We start from the raw sequence: 19,401 nt of genomic DNA on the forward strand, positions 1-19,401 counted from the left end.
CTGCCTACTCCCTGAAGTTCCTTCAGTGTAGTATAAGCCCACTGAATTGCACAACTGGAAACAGGTGGATTTCATGGTGAGTTCACGCTTTGTCTCAATAAACCTATTCTGAAACAAAACAAACAAGCAAACCCCACAACCGAACAAGCCTTACAAAGCAGAAATGTGCTGAAACATCAAGACAAGATGGGAAAACATGACAAACTGCAACAATCCCAGTGCATCTCAGTAAAGCCCAGGCAGGAACCATATATTAATAGGCATTGGCTCCATCAAGGATTAAAGCGCTTATTGGGATGCAAAGAAATATTCTTTAGAGGCAGCACCATACTAAACTCTTACTAGTGCCTATATTCTGGGGACCATAGTTTAAAAGGGACAGGTAGAGCTGGAAGTAGCATATGCGGTTGTAGCTTCAAGCTCGCCCCCCCCCCCCGTACATTCTTACCCCAATTCCCTGAGCTGGATCTTGGTCCTACAATCAGCTCTCTCTGCCCCATATCAGATTTCACAGCCCAATCAGGATGCTGGAACTTAGGGGAATGGAGATGGCAGTGAGAAGAGTCCACTGACTAGCTGGATACCTTTGAAAATTAAAATCTACTTGGGCTCTCATCAGGAGTTTCCGACATTGCCGCAGCAATCAATGAACTTGCACAGCCTCTAAGACCTGCCTGCACCTTTAATGGACTCTCTCGATCTCTGCTATGTCCACCCTTTAGTCTCAAAGCCATTCCCCCGCTGACCTCCCTGGCCCAGCCATTTTAAATACTGTGGTGAAGCTTCCTCTGGTGCAATCAACATTTGTTCATGTCTTCCCCCATCTAAACTTACGGACCCTTCAGTTCGCTTCTATGGCAACGTCACCAGCCTCCTGTGCTTAGATGGGGAAGAGATCCATGTATAGCGGTCACGCCACCCTAGTCTTCAGTAGCCATCTTGACTTCCATTCTGCCCATTGCTTATTCATCAACTATTATGCTTCTTTACGTCATCAGCGTGTACTCACTAGATTCTAAAGATATATTATCTCTAACCATATTTCAAAAGTTTGCAGCCATAGAAAGAAATCATTCATAAGTTCACCTTGGCCATTTACACACACACACACACACACACACACACACACACACACACACACACACACATTCATACACATATACCACCACAGTAATGATAGAATTTTATTTAGCAAATCGAAGGACTTTCAATCCATTTAAAAACCACTGCCATGCTGAAGGAATATATACATACATACACATATATATAATATATATATATATCCTGTGAAGCAAATGCTATTATTTTTTTAAGATTTATTTATTATGTATGCAGTGCTCTGCCTGCATGTACACCTGCAGGCCAGAAGAGGGCATCAGATCACATTATAGATGGTTGTGAGCCACCATGTGGTTGCTGGGAATTGAACTCGGGACCTTAGGAAGAGCAGCCAGTGCTATTAACCTCTGAGCCACATCTCCAGCCCCGCAGATGCTATTATTTCCCTCATGTTACCGATGAAGAAATTGAGACACTGAGAGGTCACAGAGCCTGTTCAAGATCAAACAGATATAACCCAGGCTTCCTGGTACCAGAGTTGGTGTTCAGAACTCTTTGGGGGTAAATAAAACCACAGAATGTTTAGCACCACTTTCAGATATTCCAGCTGAGGGATGGAACCCAGAAATCTGCATGCCTAACAGGTTCCTGAGGGACACTGATGGTCTTGGTGCAAGGACTATACTTTGATAAGCACTGCCTTACACTATGCTGCCTTTGACAGTAACACATAGCTCAGGGACACCTGGAACCCAAACAGGAGTGGCCAGGAAGGTGGCCTGACTTGCCACCCACCCTCTTCTCTCATTCCCTCATCCTTGCAGGAGACCCATATCACAAGGAGGCCATCTTATTCGTGGCAGCCTCTGACACAATTAGCTAAATGGGATCCCGTCCATTAAAGGAATTGATAAATCAGTCCCTGGCTGTGAGGCTGCTCCAACTGCTGCTGAATTAATGCCCGTGCTGTCACTTGCCTGGTGCCTGCAGCCAATTGATCTCACAGGCTAATAAGATTAACTCAAGATTAACTCAGCTGGACTGCCTACAACCTCCTCTGTCCCCCAAACTTGAGAAAATTCAGGCTTGTTCATGGTGTAAAAAAAAAAAAAAGCTATCATTACAAAAGGAACAGACTTATAGGAAAGTAAGGGCTTCACTAAGATCAGCTCAGGGTTCTGCTGACTGAGCCCAGAGCAGCAAACATTGATTGTGAACATGGACAACCAACAGGCTCAGTGTTAACAAGGGGGAAAATTTGTCCATTTGACCAAGAAACAAATAGTTAGGAAGTTTGGGCAGTTATGTTCTGAGAGAGAGAGAGAGAAGAAAGAAGAGAGAAGAGAGAGGAGACAGAGACAGAGAGGCAGAGACAGAGAGACAGAGACAGAGAATGGCACCTTGGAGTTGGACATATCTAGTTTTGAGAAGGCCTCTACCTAACCTAGGTGTGTGAACTCCTTGACCTTAGGTTTCCTCATTAATAGCTTCCAGAGATGTTAAAGGATTATAGGGCCCCAAGCAGCGCCTGGATCCCGGGAAGCACCTAAACTAAGGACCCGCCCACGCAGACCTGCAAAGACTGTTCATTGCCCCAGGACAGTGAGTCTGCACAGAGACCAGTGCCTAGAGTGGAGATGCAGTCAGGACTCACTGCAGTTAAACAATGTTTTTTTTCTCTCTCTTTTCTCGAAATCCCTTCAGTGTGGTTGCAGCTTAGCAGAAGAAAGTTTGCTGAGTATGTATGTGTGAGGCCCTAGGTTCAATTCTCGGCACACGTATGTACAAGCAAGAAAGGAAGGAAGGGAAAGAAAGAGGAAAGAGGGGAAAAAAGCAAGCAAGCAAGCAAGCAAGCAAACTCCTAATATCTACTTTCATGGAGGTGACCTCTGCTAAGTGGTGGGTGCTTTGACGAGCCACCCAGGTCTCTCTGCAGGAATAAGTGATTACCCTCCTGATGTTGGAGTTGCCAAAAGAAGGCATTTTATTATCCAGCCGCTTTGAGGGTTGCTTTATCTAATGTCACACCTCCTTCTCCAGCTGTGACCTCATCTCCAACTTAGAGCAACACAGAGGATCCAGCTCAGCTCCAGAGCCACTCCCCCTCCCCACCCTGCACTGAGGGGGTGTTGGGGAGGAGGCTTGTTCTGACAGCACTGAGTTTACAGTAGCCCTTTGGCACACCCACTTTCCACAGATGAGACTCTCAAGAGCCCCCCCCAACACACACACACACACACACACACACACACACACACACACACACAGACACACACACACACCAACCCTCCTGCACCACTGTCAGTATAGCTGACTCCGCGTGGAGGAAAGTCTGTGGGGTGAGGCGACCTCTACCACTGACAGACGACACAGGCCACCGCCACCTTCCCACTCCCTTCGTCCGCTAATAGTTTCTAGACAACTTTTCTCTTTAAAATTTTGTCAACTTTTATCTGTCATGCTTTTCTTTTTATTCTCATTTCAAAGACAAGTTTATCACGGTTAGAGATCAAAGCAAACAGACTGAACAAGGAAAATCCTAATGTGACATGAGAGGCCAGCACTGTTGATCCCTTGGGTGTATCTTTCTGGACGTTTTCCTCTGTCAAACAAAGATGCGATCATACTGTAAACATTAGTCTGCGTTTGTGTAGCTTCTCCCTTGCTACCATGATAAATATTTATTGCTTAGTTACCTTGTGAGAACCAAGAAGTGAAGGCTCAGAGGCTTGTGGGAGGTCAGAAGGAAGCATCAGACGTGGAAACTGAGGTCCTGGACGAGGAAGGGCTCTCCTTAGGTCCTATACCGAGTGAACATGACAAAGGCTCCTCTCCAGCCACTTGAGAGCCCCCAAAATTACCTTCTGACCTGGCCTGTGTCTTTTCAAATGTCTGAGTTGCCCAACAAGGTTCAAAGCGGGAAAGAAAAGCAGGAAGTGACACGTCTGTAAAAGTGTTGCAAGAAACCGAGGCTGGCTCGCCAGCGCCAGCGTGCCTGGGTCCAGTGCTCCGCCCTCAGCCAGGAATCTGACGCTAGGTGGGGAGCTCTCAGAAGGGTCAGAAAGCCGTGGACAAAGTGCTTGTCTCTGTTCCTGCTGTCCCTTCTCTTGCTTGGTCCCTTGTCACTCGCTCTGCCTCCTATCAAAGGAGGCACTGCAGCCCAAAGAAATTTTCTTCTTGAAATTCACTTAGGAATGAGGCTGTGACTTAATTAATACAATACCAAAAGGGAACATGTGGGACAAAAGAAATAAAAAAAAAATAGACGAACCGGACTTCATTGAGGTTACAAACTTTTGAGGTTCGAGGTTCACCATGGGACCAAGGCAGTCAAAACTCCCAGCGTGGACAGGGGAGGAGGGGCTCATGAGGTCCCATTTAGCTGAGGAGCTACGGGTAACCCAGGCTGCTACCCGAGGGACGGTCAGTTTACTTTAGATGCAGTTCCTGCTAGGCTGCCCACGCTCCAGCCATAGTCCTACACCCACATCCACACTGGCAGCACTACGTGGACTCAGTGGGGTTAAAAAAGGAACACATTAAGATGGGAGGGGAAAGTGGTGGGCAGGGAGAGGGGAGGAACTGAAGGGGAAATTGGGGCTTGGATTTGAACAAAATGCATTATATGCATATGTGAACTTCTCAATAGCAAATAAAAAGGAGGAAATCAAAGGGCAACTCAAACAATGAAGAAAATATTTGCCAATCATGCATTTGATATGGAATTTGAATCCAGAGTATTGTATTTTTTTTTTTTTTGGACAACTCAATAAAAAGGAAGTGCTGGAGAGATGGCTCATCAATTAAAAGCACTGGCTGCTCTTCCAGAGGACCCAGGTTCAATTCCCAGCACCCACATGGCAGCTCACATCCAGTTCCAGAGGATGCAATGCCATCTTCTGGCCTCTTCTGACACTGGATCCACGTGGTACAGCTATAGAGGCAGGCAAACCACTCAGAAAGAGCTGGGCATGGTGCTGCCAATTGACATCAGCCTGGGTGTATCCGGGGAGTACCAGGCTGCTCTGGGCTACAAAGTGAAGCTTTGTTTCAAATGGCCAACACACATGACAAGAAGCTCAAAGCCACAAGGGAACGCAAACTGAATTACTATGGGACCACTTCTTACCCAGTAGGATGGCCAGCGTCAGGAAACAGCTGATACCAATGTTGGTGAGAAAAATGGTGCAGTGACTATGGAAAACAGCGTGGCAATTCCTCAAATGACTAAACAGAGAATTTACACACAGAATCACCATGTAACCTGGCCACCTACGCCAGGCATCTACGCAAAAGATATGAAAACCTATAAAGTGTTTGGAGCAGCATTATGTAGAATAGGCAAAGACAATTAACCTCCTGTGTTGGTGTGAATGAGATGTGTCCCCCATCAGAGTCTCAGGTATTTGAATACTTGGTCCCCAATTGATGACACTGAGAGGTTTATGAGGTGTGGCCTTGCTCGAGGAAATATGTCATGGGAGGCAGGGTTTGAGAGTTTAAAGACGCGTGCCTGCTTTCTCCATTGAACATCATGTACCCTAACCCTCTGGAACTGTAAGCCCAAATAAACTCTCTCTTCTCTAAGTTGCTTTGGCTATAGTGTTTTATCACAGCAATAGAAAAGTAATGAATACACTACCCAAGTGTTCATCAAATGTCAATAGAAAAAGTAAAACAGTGGGCCGTTATTCAGCCATGAAAAGAACCAAGTGCTGCTCTATGGCATTAACATGTGGGAACCCTGAAGATGTCATGCTAAGTACCAGAAGTCAGTCGCAAAAGGGCCCACATTGTATGATTCTGTTTATCTGAAGTATCCAAAATAGACAGAAAATAGAAGGGTGATTGCCTTATGGTAGGGATGAATAGAGGGGCTGGTAGAAAGTGACTACTTATGATTGAAATATGTCCTTTTGGGGGTAATAAACATCTCGGCCTCAAATGTGGTGACAGTTGAGCATACCTGGGAATAATATGCTAAGAACTATTGGATTGTATACTTTAGATAGGCAGGTTGTATGGCAAGTAAACTCTACTTCAAGCTGTTAGTAAAGAGAAAGGTAAGCACATCCCACTGTTCTCTTGTTCCTTCTCACCATAGTATACTAAAATGCAAGTTCTTAACAAGAGCCGGGGTCTGAGTGAGCTGGCCTCCGCTCCCTGCCCTGGATCTGGCCTCAATGCTCACTACTCTCTTTGCTTGTATCTTTTTCTCATCACGGAGGCCTTCTTGCTGCTCCTCAAATATGCCAGGCCAATTTCAATATTAAGACCTTTGCCTCACTATACACTCTGCCAGATACATCATTTGAGTGGGCTCAGCTATCCCCTCAGAAAGGCTGTCTGTAATGTTTGCTATGGTGGCCCTATCCTAATCACCACTCTAGCCGTATTGCTCTACTTTTCTTCACACTCCTTACCACCACTTAAAGCTTTTCTTCTTTATTGGCTGCCTTATTAGACTCCTTGCCTTCCCCTGAGGCCAGGGGCCTTGTCTATCTTGGTTGCCAGCATAGCCATAGTCTGAGGCACATAATAGGTGCTCAGTAAATGCCTGTGGGATGAACAAATGCGTGAATTCCACTTCAGCCTCCCTAGCTCTGAGATGAATGGCACTCTCATGCTTAGTCCTGCAATTCTTCCAGCCAGCTTTTCAGAGTTTACGGCTTGACATCCCGTCACACACGCAGCATCCCCACTGCAGACTTGACCATAAATACTGTTGGTTGCTTGCAAACCTTTGTCCTTTCTACTACTAAAGACCCTCCTTAGGGAAGGGGCCATAGTCATAATTTCTGGAACCCCATAGTTTGATCCAGAGGGAGATACCCACGTGATGGCTTTTGTATGCTTGAGCATTCAGTACTGTTTCCTCTATAAGCATGTTTCTATTTCTGCCCAAACAGTATAGTGTTTGGTGTACATAGTGAGTCCCAGTCCAGCCAGAGCTACAAAGTGAGGCTCTGTCTTTAAACAAACAAACAAACAATGAAAAATAGGGATTGCTAATTCTTTCAGGTCTAGCTACCTTCTTCTTTTTTTTTTTTAAATTTATTTATTTATTATGTATACAGCATTCTGCCTGCAGGCTAGAAGAGGGCACCAGATTTGTTATAGATGGTTATGAGCCACCATGTGGTTGCTGGGAATTGAACTCATGACCTTTAGAAGAGCAGTCAGTGCTCTTAACCCCTGAGCCATCTCTCCAGCCCCTAGCTACCTTCTTCTAATTCTAGCCCAAGGTGGGCTAGGTAAGGGTTCCCAACCCCGCCTAAACCTTAGAACTATCTAGGGACATCCAAATACCCATTCTGAGCTTCACATTTGACTTATTTGTTCTGAGTCAGGTTCAACACGAACTGATTTTAAAAGCTTTCAAAAGCATTTACTGGGTCTCTACTATATGACAGTTACCGGACAAGGCCTGTGCATACATTATCTCTAATTCCCACAACACATTTTCATTGTAACAATGAGGCCAAGAGAAACTGTATAAATTGCTCAGGTCACAGTTGGTAAACAATAGACCCACGTTAAAATTCAGATCCCTGTAGCAGTTAATTTCCCAACACATTCTGCAAAGGCACATACAGTTTTAAGATACGCAATTGAAGAGCTGATTGTTAACCTGACTTAAACATCACCTGATATATACATTCATGGAAATATTGCCCCACTGAATCATGTAATTTTTATGTTTGTATTTATTGGCTAAAATGCATTTTAAAAGTTCTCTTTGAGGGCTAGAGAGATGGCTCAGAAGTTAAGAGCACTGGCTGTTCTTCCGAAGGTCCTGAATTCAATTCCCAGCAACCACGTGGTGGCTCATGACCATCCATAATGTGATCTGATGCCCTCTTCTGACTGGAGGTGTACATGCAGGCAGAACATTGTACACATACTAAATAAATCTTTTTTAAAAAAGCTCTCTTTGAGAATCTTTTAGTCATGGATTTTTAACTATATACGTGTATGTGTGTCATTATATATACATATACATATAAATTACAAGTTTAAAAACCATGTGAAAAAACTGGTAAGGTTTCAACTTTTCAGAAACGTGATGTCAGGGATAGAACTCAGGGGCTTGCATGTGCTGGGCAAGCACTCTAACACCAAACTAAATCCTCAGTCATTTTAAAAACACTTATTTTTTGAGATAGAGTCAGGGCTCGCTGTGTAGCCTAGCTAGCCTAGAAGTCTCAATCCTTCTGCCTCAGCCTCCTGAGTGCTGGCATTACAGCCATGTACCACTACACTAGGCTCAGCTAGGATTTCTTTCACATTTTAAAAATTACATTTATGGGGCTGGAGAGATGGCTCAGAGGTTAAGAGCTCTGTCTGCTCTTCAAAAGGTCCTGAGTTCGATTCCCCGCAACCACATAGTGGCTCACAACCATCTGTAATGACATCTGGGGCCCTCTTCTGGTGTGTAGGTGTATGTGCAAGCAGAACACTGTATAAGTAATACATAAATAAATCTTTTTTAAAAATTACATTTATGGTCAATGTGGTGGCATATACTTTTTCCTAGCACTCAGGAGGCAGAAGCAGGCAGGTAGAGCTCTGTGAGCTTGAGGCCAGCCTGGTGTACATAGTGAGTCCCAGTCTAGCTAGAGCTACAAAGTGAGGCTCTGTCTTTAAACAAACAAACAATGAAAAATCGGTATTGCTAATTCTTTCAGGTCTAGCTACCTTCTTCTAATTCTAGAAAGTTGGGACACTCACTTTCCTGCTGAGTGGGTGTGTATGTGTGCTAATTTGCATACTGGATTGTTCTGGACACTCCTTCAATTAGTTCCAGCTTAAATAAGTCGGCCTTGGTGTAACCCACTGGCAAGGCCCTACACACAGTGATCTATCCAGATGGGGCAAAGGGATCCTAAACTGACCTTCACCCTTATTCCTGGCATGGAGACAAAAGCCAGGGAAACATGTTCACAAATCATTTCCCACTATTTGGAAAAGCTCCTGTCCCTAAACATTGTACCTAACCTCCATGGCCAAGTTACTTTCCTAATTCTGGTTTCTATAACAACACGACTTAATGAAGGAGTAATTTTTTTTCTTAAAATAATTTGACCCGTTTCCATATCAACGGGGGTTTATTTTGGTTCTGTGTGCAGCGAGGGCTTGGTAGCCAGCACTTGGCAACACCTTCTGCACCTTGGGAAGGGCTGGAATTTCCAGGGGGCATTTGAGAAGTGGCATAGGGAGCCCAGTGGCCAGGTAAGCTGAAGAGGCCACAGCAAGGAGAGCAACAGTTTTGATAGCTTAGATGTTTGTTTCTTCTTGGGGGCATTTGTGGTGTAAGGCTAGAAGAAGGGGTTACTGACAAGCCTGTTCACGATCTTTCTGAAGTCTAGGGCTTCCATATAGAAACACCATATTGCTGGACCTCCCTCAGGGGCGCACAGACCAGAGCTGCAGACAGTGCCTGGTTAATTATTCCATCGGTGGCTGGCTATGGGTGGTCAGATTCAGCAAGTGATACTGAGAGGCCAGTTGTGATCAGGCCTGCACAGAGGTCTTGGGCATGCATTCCTTCCAGCCCTTGGGGAGTCCCAGTCCAGTATTCAGGGGCTGCTCTTCTATGACACCCGCTTCCCAAAATGTTTTGTGCTTAGGAATCCCCAAGTCCCCAGGGACCTCACGGAAATGCAGGCTGGGATGCAGTAGGCTGGAAGGGGCTCATAGAGCTTCTGCATTCTGCATGTCCTGCTTTGAGCTGCAAGGAGCTAAGCAAATTAGAAGTTGCAAGAGAAAAACCTTTCCGGGCCAGCAGGAAGCATCTTCTCCTCTATTCCTGGCATCCTCCAGAGGACGCTCAGTCCTGTGGGTTTCAACCACATTTCCCACTGGAGTAGAGCTAATTTTTTTTCACTTGAGTGGGGAATTCTGTTTTGCTTTCCAAGGTATTTCTGGGGTCTTTAATACACAAAAATGAAAACACAGTACAACCAGCGTGCTTAAACAACCCCAGCTAGTGACCGCCAGAATTGCTTCAGTTCCTTCCTGAGGAAGTTCAGGTCAGTCAACCGACATGGTATGAGAAAGAAAGAGTCCAGAGTATTCTCAATTAAGACCCCACTTAGTGGGGTTTGAGAGATGGCGCAGCAGTTAAAACCATTTGTTGCTCTTTCAGAAGACCTGGGTTCTGTTCCCAGCATCCACATGGCAGCTCACAACCATGTATAACTCCAGTTCCAGGGGAATCTGATGCCTTCTTTTGACCCCGTGGGCACCAGGAACACATTTGGTGCACATAAATAGACCCATACACATAAAATAAGTAAATCTGAAAAAAAAGAGAAGCCTCTTTTTAAAGACCACATTTGAATGCATGCTTTGAAGTGATGTTACAGGGGAGGCAGCTTGAGTCACATCACCTCTCTGTGCTCCAGCTACATAATGGAGAGCCTCACAGCTAACTCATGGGGATGTTTTTAAACACTAAAATAATATTTGTAAAGGGCCCACGACATAGTTGATGCTATGACCATGAGTTAACTCATTTGATGAGTGCTTACAGAATTCCTTCTGTGCACTGGTCACATAGACACTGGCAGATAGAACTGTAAAGATGCAGTTCATACTTAAGCAAAGGAAATACATAATACAATAAGAAACCAGTCATACAAAAGAGGAAAAAAATAGCATTCCTGGCAAGGGAAATGGCAAATACAAAGGCTCTGGAGTGGGAAAGAATGACTGTACGGGTCAATGTATTTTTGGCGTGTGACTGAGGGAGAGTATAGTTTTTTTTTAAAGGACATTGCAGAGGTGAGCAAGAGCCATGTTGCCACAAGGTCTTGTAGACCATCGGTCAAGAACTTAGATTCGGTGCCTAGCGTAACCAGGAAGCTACTGGAAGGACTGATTTGGGGGCAGGAATGAGATACAATATGATTCAAACTGGCTGCTTCATGGCCTGTAGTGCTGGGGGCCTATGCTCAGTGTTACTTTCCTCTCTACCTGATTGTAGCGAGGTCCCCTGAACTTGTAGGGCCACCAGCAGACTCAGGGTTTTGGGTGTAGAAGCAGTGTGTGGTGTGCACATGCTACTAGCCTGCTACAACCAGCATAGATTAGTCAATAGGGACCGTGTGTTGGGCAGCTCCTCTGTTCTGCAGCAGACTTCACAGGTTCAAATCCTTGCTCTGCCACTAATTTTAGCTATGAGACTCTGAGAAAATCATATTGTCATAATGGATGAGCCTCAGTTTCCTTACCTAGTAAGGATGTACACTAAGGCATAATGTATTATGTTATAGCCAAAGGTGTGTGTGTGTGTGGGGGGTATGTACCTTCCAGGGTAGGTGTGAAAACTGGGTTTCCTTCTGCCTGGTGCCTAAGGAGTATGACAAGAGCCCGCTGGCCAGGCAGTTGATAGGTGATCTTTGGTGAGTTAATGGATGGGTAAGGGCTGGCACAGAACCCTGAAAATACAACAGCTAATTTGTGGCTGGGACCAGAGAGAACATTCATGTGCCAGGTTGCGCAGACTTCCTCTCCTACTTTAAGGAGTCACCAAGACCAGTCAGCGTGCTCTCTAAATCCCGTTCCCTTCCTTCTGCCATTCCCTGGCACCTTGCCCAACCGAAGCTTTATTACTTCTCACCTAAGTAACTGCAAGAACGTTCTACCTGCTGCTCTTCCTCCCTCCCATCATATCTTGCTCGTTTGCAGTCCAGCCTGCACGGGGCTCCCATGCCCCTCTTCTGGACTCCACAGATCAGCTCGCCCTTTTGCCGCAAACCACCACAGCCAGAAGCTCCTCATCGTAGCAGTCAAGACCCCGAGATCTGACCTCTACCTTCTCTCGGTCTCACATACGCCTCTTCCACATGCTTAGCACTGTTCCCCTCCCCCCTTTGCCCTGGACTGCCTTCCCTCGCCCCACACTCCCTTTTATCTCTAGCAGCAGGTTCTTCCAGCCTTTTAGACTCTCTGGTGACGTTTCCCCAACTTCACCCGACAATGCCTATCACTCCTCCCCAAACTCCCAAAGAGTGTCTCCTGTTCATTGGTGCCTATGGAGGAGGAGGGGACAGACAGCCCCCACCCCCCGCCCACCATGAGCAAAGTGACAACACAGAGCATCATCACAGCTCTGGCAAGCAGCAGCTCTGCAAGTCTAAGGCTCCTGAGCATCTTAGCTGACAGGACTCAGGCAGCCAGTGCTAACGAGAGATGCATGCTAAATGGGGCCTGAGGGGGGACAGCACTCCTCAGTTCTAGCCGATGCTTCCATGACAGCTACATCTTAAGTTTTAAGAAGTGCATTGGCAGCCTGGTGTGTTGGTTTGAATGTCCAATCTCAGTAGAAGGAATGATATACGCTCAAGGCCATCCTGGGCTACAGAGTGACTCAAAGAAGAAACAAAACCAGTACATTGGCTCAGAAAGGAAACAAAACCAGTACATTGGCTCCGAAAAGAAATAATAAAACCAGTCCATTGACCACCCAATTATTTTGGTGCTACGGATCAAATCTAAGACCTTGAACATGTACGTGAGACGTACCTTCTAACACTGAGCTATACTTCTGAGCTGAATGCCCAGACATTCATTTGGGGGGGTGGAGTGGAAGGGACTGACTCTCACTATGTAGCCTAGGCTGCCCTTGAACGTGAGATCCTTTGTTTCAGACTCCAAAGTATTTAATACAGGCATATACCCAAAATCCTGGCCCTTAAATTATTTAAGATCTGTGTAGAATGAGAAACGATTGTCAGGTTACACTTGGCCTTTTAGCCTATCAGTTACCAAATTGGAACTCACCACCACCACCGTGTGTGTGTGTGTCTGTGTCTGTGTGTGTCTGTGTCTCTGTGTGTGTGCACACATTGAAGCTTCCTAGAGCTACTCTAAATTTCAAGTGTTGGGAAGAATTTGTGCCTTGTCTGTTCGTCTGAGGACATGAAAGTCAAAATCAAAAGCCAACTTTTTTTTTTCTGTCTTTTAAAATGAAGCTCAGCTTCCTTTTCCTTGGTGGCTGTAACAATATCAGGTTTCCCAGGCAACCTACAGGCCTTAGAACAGGGCTGTAACCTCAATGTGGTGACACACACTCTCTTTCTGAGATACGGGTCACCCCAGAAGGAAGGAACACAGAGACCACAGACCTGCTTCTGTGCCACTGACTAGCTTAGTTTGGTAAGCTTTTAAGCACAAACTATGCTGAGAATGGCAGAAGCTCCAATCCCTCTAATTTCCTGAACCCATGCTGTGTAGCTTGGCTCTAAACGGGAGGAAATACTGAGGACCCAGAATTACATGTACCAAGGCTCCTTGGTCCCACAGTTCCATCTGGGGCTCACTCCTCAGCGGTCTGTGCAGGGAAGTTGCATTTTCTGCAACATTCAGACAACAGACCTTGAGCTGCTCCCTGGACCTGGTTCAGAACCAGGGCACACATCCCTAAACTGGCACGGGGCTGATAGGAGGCTCACATTTGAGCCTGTCCCCTTGTCTGCACCCAGAATCTAGACAACACCTTGTTGAGGCAATAAAAGGAAGGTCTAGCTGTCTGGCTTCTGTTGGGACCACAGGCTGGACCGAGGTCTCTCATGCAAGAGTATGAAAGAATTCAACTCTTATCTCTGACTCCTGTCACTGTCACTCACTAAAGGGGACTGTTCTACAAAGTATTCCCCCTCAAGTTGGACAAAAAGTCGAGTTGGGAAATTTCTGTGCATTCAAGGCCAATCTGAGCTACATAGTAAGCACCAGGCCAGCCAGGGTTACATGGTAAGACCCTTTGTCAAAACAAAACAGAAACAAACAATGCTCCCGATCCCCTCTCCCTTCAAACAGCAATCGGTCACCGGCAAACGTCTGCATACAAATCCGTTTGGAAATGTGGTCCCTGGAGAAACCAAGCCCTTGTCTTAGCCTTTCTCTTCCCGCCCTTTTTCTGTTGGGGACTTCAATTACTCCAGACCTTCTTTGATCAACTCAAATGAAGGATGACTCCCAAATCTTTCTGTTGCCATGGCTGCACTCCCAAGCTGCCCACTTGCATTTCCCAGAGCCTGGGAGACATCTTCACCTGCGTATCTAAGTGTTTAGTCTCAAATTCAACATAGGAAAGGCAGAGCTCGCTTTCACTGGCCTACTTGTCCCCGCAAGTCTCTGGTGTTACTGCCGATCCACGCTGGAGAGAGCCTTCAGAATTCATTTGCGGCAACCTCTTGCTCAGAACCCTGCAGAACCTCTGGCACCTACAGAATCCTAGTAGCACTTGCAATCTTTGCATTTGAGGCCAATCCCCATTGGCCCCAATCAACAGCTTTCCTGTCAAGCCTCCTACACAGTTTCTTAATATTTTTAATTAAAAATAAAACAACTTTATGTATGTGGATGTTTTGAGTGTGTGTGTGTGTGTCTGTGTGTGTCTGTGTGTGTGCGTGTGTGTGTGGGGGGGCGCACGCGTGCACACCATGCACATGCCTGGTGCTTGTAGAGGTAAAAAAGAGGGGGTTGGATGTCCTGGAACTGTAGTTTATTATAGATGGTTCTTAGCTATCATATAGGTGCTGGGAATTGAACCTGGGTCCTCTGGAATAGCATTCAGTGTCCTGAGGAATCTCTCCAGGCCCTGCTTTTAATGAAAACAAAACAAAACAAAACAAAACAAAACCACTGTATGTATGTGTGTATATCATGTGTGAGCCTGGTTTCTGAGGAGGCCATAAGAGTCCATCAGCTCCTCCTGGAACTGGAGTTACAGACAATTATGAGCCACCATGTGGTTGCTGGGAATCAAAGTAGGTCCTTTGGAAGAGCAGCCAGTGCTCTTAACCTCTGAGTCATCTCTCCAGCTCTGATCTCTTAATATTTTTATGGCTTGGGTTCCTTTGGGAATCTGACAATATCTATAGACCTTTTCTGAGAATGTTTTCACAAGCATAAAATAAAACACATAGGATGGCAAAGGAAGTCAGCTGGATTTAAAGTGAGTGGGAGGCAACCTGTGTTTTATCATTAACACATTAAGTAACAGGATTTAGCAGTGGCTCTGGTAACTACCATGATTTTGAAGTAGTCATTGGGTGGAACAAATTTTCAAGATATCTGCAGCAGCTTCAGTGACACAGAGACATATCTGTGGTTTCTTTAGAGACAAAGGCTTAGACACCGCTAATGCTACTGTAATGCACTGCTTGGAAAACAGGCTAAATTCCAATTAGAGGTTTGTGGTCATCTGGCTGAACACATCTGTGCTACAGGCGCTCTAACCAGAGCTATGATTGGATATTAGTACTTCCTTGAACAAATGGCATGCAGCCTGTTGTCCATCATGGTCAAAGCACTGCTCTCTGTGTAGCCCTTCCGCCAGAGGCTGCCAGGGCTCAGAGCCCAGAGCAGCACAGCTCACTGCCTGCTTAGTGCAGAGCCCACGTGGGCAGTTTCTGGGGTGGGGAAGGTGAGTGGGGTAATCTTCATTGACCTTCTTACTTTCTGGTTCCAGAACTTTCTGGTTCTGAGTGACTTTATTTGCCTCTACTGGCCTAATCAAGAAATCCCCAGATGGGGCTGGAGAGATGGCTCAGTGGTTAAGAACACTGACTGCTCTTCCAAAGGACCCGGTTTCAATTCCCAGCACCCACAGGGCAGCGCACACCTGTCTGTAAGTCCAGTTCTAAGAGATCTGACACTTTCATACTAATGCACACAAAATAAAAGTAAATAATTTTTTAAAAAATCCCCAGAGTTCGATTCCCAGTGCCTACATGGTGCCTTCTGGAACTCCAGTTCCAGATACTCTGACATCCTCTTCTAGCCTTAGAGGGTACCAGGCATGCATGTGGTGCATGCATACATGCAGGCAGAACACCCGTACACTCTGTAGCCTGGTCTACAGAATGAGTTTCCAGGAAAGCCAGGCCCACACAGAGAAACCCTGTCTCAAACCCTCCCCCCCCAAAAAAAAAAGTTTTTTAGAAAAAAAAAAACCTCCCCAGGTACCAAGTTCCTGGGGTTGTTCATGGTTATGGAACCCCTAGTGAAGCATTCATTCTAGGATTCTAAAAGACTGTGGGGCTCTCGGGCTTCCAAGGGGCTTTCCATCCTTCTTTTGCTACCACATATGAAATGTCCTGCAGAGCCCAGGACAGTGATGTACAATAGGAATCCAAACTGTAATTGTTTCTCAAGGCCCCTCCCAGTCCCCTCTGGCCTGAAAGGTAGGTCATCTTTACCACTTGCATTGCCACCAAGCCATAGAAGGTGAGAGAGCTCTCTCTCCCTGGCTTCACCCACTGGAGTCCAAATGCAAGTTTTGTCAGGACTCCAAAAAGTCAAAAGGCTCTACACAGGTCTGATGCTCGCTATTAGGGAGGGCAAGGTTCGAGGCTAGGTCCCTGCCACTTGGGGCCCTTATGGTTCTGTGCCATGGGAAGGAAAGGCTGTCTTTTTAGCAGCCTCCAGATTGCAACTGGATCCATGGAGGGAGCATTCCCATTCCAAGCAAGAGGATGCTTTTAAGAAAAATTGTTCATAGGCAGGAGTTATCAGGAGCTAGCCTCCTGCCCATATCTTAGGCTTTCCATGAGCCAGTCTGATCTTTTAGAAAAATACCTGGTCCTCTCTTTCCTTAGCTCAAATGCCCCAGAGAATGCCTGCAATCCTGTGTTGGTGGAGAGGTGGTTTCTGTCACTATGGCCCATAACTGTGATCAAAGAAAGGGTTAGTTAGTTCTTCAAAAGGCAATATTCTGTGACTTTGAAATTGTATCTCTTAAGAATAAGAATACATACTCAGAACTATTTATTATAGTGTATTCTCTTTGATAAAGTACTTTTTTTATATTATATGGAACCACAGAAAATTACTTTGGGTAATTTCACAGGGTTCAATCTATTCCATGTTCTCATTTGTTTCTTGATGCAACTCTCAGATGTTCTTAGCCCCATTTCACAGAGTGGAGATGAAAAGACTTTTTTGATTGAGGATATACAGGAGACAACAGGCTTAAGACTTGAACTAAGTCCAATGGATGGCAACCCTCCTGCTCTTGAGTCTCAAGGTAGGATGCTCCAGCTTGAAAGGGTCTTGAAGCAATGATGGGAGAGGCAGGGCCACAAGACTATCTCTAAGCCTACCCTCAAGAATTCCCAGCTAGTTTTACTTTGGGACCTTTTCTTAGTGGAAGAGATCAGTGGGCACCCAGGTGTCTACATACAATGTTCCAAAGTGACCAGGTGACAAGTTTAAGCTTGAGGACCTTGAGAGTGAGGGGTACAACCAAAAACAACATCCAAGTCATGTGACTCCATGGAAGAATAAATCCATATTCATGGATGCACCCACCCATCTGAGGCCACTACTGGGTAGTTCCCACAGACATGCCAGACTCTCTGTGAGCCTTTGTGCTATGGACATTTGGGGCAGAGGTATATTGAACAGGGCTTCTGGGTCTCGGCCAGGATGGGCCAAGTGAAGGGCCAGGATGTTGGAAGCCAGAAAGCCATCATGCCTGCATTTTGCGTTGCCATGAAACCATCCTGTTTTACTAGCTTAGGTTGGTTGGTTGGGAGGTTACAGCTTGTGTGCTCAGGCAGAAAGAAGCTAGCTTGCTGCCTGGCCCTTCAGGAGTCAGATGCCACTGCGAGTTTCTGGCTGCAGGGCTGACAAAGGGATCAGTGAGGGTGAAAGAAGAGTGCTGGCACTCCACCCTAGGCACTTTGGAGGCAAAGGGGACACTGCAGGCGGTTCTGGTGACCAAGAGCTTCCCTCCCAGGCTTCCACAGGAGTGAATTATTTTCTCCTGCAGCAAAGCTGCTCTGAGCCTTGGCTAGCCCCAGGCTCTGTTCTGGTAGCTGGCCAGTTAGGGAGAGCAGGCAAGGGGGGAGAGCTGGCTTGGAAATCATCAAGCAGCTGGCACTGAGCCACTGCTTTTGCCCAGGGAAAGTATGTGGCCCTGTAAGGGATAATCCCATTTCTCAGCATCTTGCCAGCCCCGTTGGGGGGTGGGGGTCAGGCAGGGGCAGCCCTGTGGACTACTGTAGAGTCCACATGCTTCCCAAAAGTGGCCTAGTGGACTCAGACTTGGCCAAAGCTAGATGTCTCATCCCCTGGAGATGATGGCTCATCTCCAGACACTAGTCTCCTTCCACAGTGCCAACACCATCAGGTACCAAACCTGAACCTCAAATCCCCTTACATTCAGCAACCGCGCCCTTGCTCACCATTCCATGCTCCAGGCTGTGATGCCATGGCTGCCACCACCGCTGCACAGGACCACAGCAGCTGTGGGCCACCCGAGCTAAGATCTCACAGTTGAGTAAGCCACAATGTGGGTTCCTCCCACCACACCCTCCCCTGACCTCAGAGCAAGGGCTTTACTCAAAGCCCTGTTGCCACACGATTCAGCTTTTGAAAAAAAAAAAAAGGAAATGGGCACTGGGTCTTGAGTACAATGAAACTTGTAAGAAGTTCTGAGCACAAACACCTCTGAAGGTGGAAAAAGGGGAACCTGTGCTGGGCCTCGAAAACGCCCTTGAGTAGCAAGGCTTTTTCTCATCTCTGGCCAGTGGAACTGAAGCTCACGGAGAAGAAAAGGACCTTTAGGTATCTTTGCTCACAACTCAAAGCTGAAGAGGTCCCAGAAGTCGCAGCATCCAACTTCCTAATCCATTCCTGCCAACCACAGAGGCTCACCACAGAGGTGACATTTTAGATTTTCCTGCCTGCTCAACCTCCACGGCCCATTGCCACTGCCACCAGCCACATGTGACTCTTAAGCATTTGAAATTGGATGGCATTGTAAAGTATGCGCTAGATTTAAAAGTCTGACTAAGAATGTACAATGCCTTAACAATTTTAATGTTGATTACATGTAGTCATATTTTTTGATGTTGGATTAAATAAAATATATCATTAAAATTAATCTCATCTCTTTTACTTTTCTGTGGTGCTAGGGGTAGAACTCAGGGCTTCACACAAGCGAGTCAAGTGCTTAACTGCTGAGTTCTGCTTCTAGTCCTCTATTTGCTTTTCAAGTGTGACTACTGGGCCGGGCGTGGCAGCGCACACCTTTAATCCCAGCACTCGGGAGGCAGAAGCAGGCGGATCGTTGTGAGTTCGAGCCCAGCCTGGTCTACAGAGTGAGTCCAGGGCTACACAGAGAAACCCTGTCTCAAAAAACCAAACCAAACCAAACCAAACCAAACCAAACAGAACAGAGTATGTGTATGTGTAATAATTGAGAATTACTAGAAAATCTTAAATATCTTATGTGGCTTGTTCTTGTGGTTCACATAACGTTTCTCTTGGGGAGAATTGTGCTGGATCTTCTATTTTAAGTGAATGTCCATCATTTGGGATGGTTCC

At 46.1% G+C, this 19,401-nt stretch overlaps 1 protein-coding gene across 12 annotated transcripts in view; it reads right to left on the reverse strand.

Moving 5' to 3' along the window:
• The window catches only part of NHSL2 (NHS like 2), a gene marked incomplete at its 5' end in the record, with an annotated part of 256,434 nt that overhangs the window by 37,766 nt on the left and 199,267 nt on the right, over positions 1-19,401 (reverse strand). The window contains one exon of one of the 12 annotated variants that reach the window (XM_084789445.1): positions 18,258-18,304. The exons of 10 other annotated variants lie outside the window; for them this stretch is intronic. In XM_084789445.1, coding sequence (XP_084645571.1) covers positions 18,258-18,285 — 28 coding nt within the window. Of the gene's footprint in view, positions 1-18,257; positions 18,305-19,401 lie in introns of those variants that run through there. One more of the 12 variants, XM_084789441.1, reaches the window with a different exon arrangement.

The sequence above is a fragment of the Acomys minous genome, assembly GCF_964271855.1.
Source record: "Acomys minous genome assembly, chromosome: 7".
Lineage (NCBI taxonomy): Eukaryota > Metazoa > Chordata > Mammalia > Rodentia > Muridae > Acomys > Acomys minous.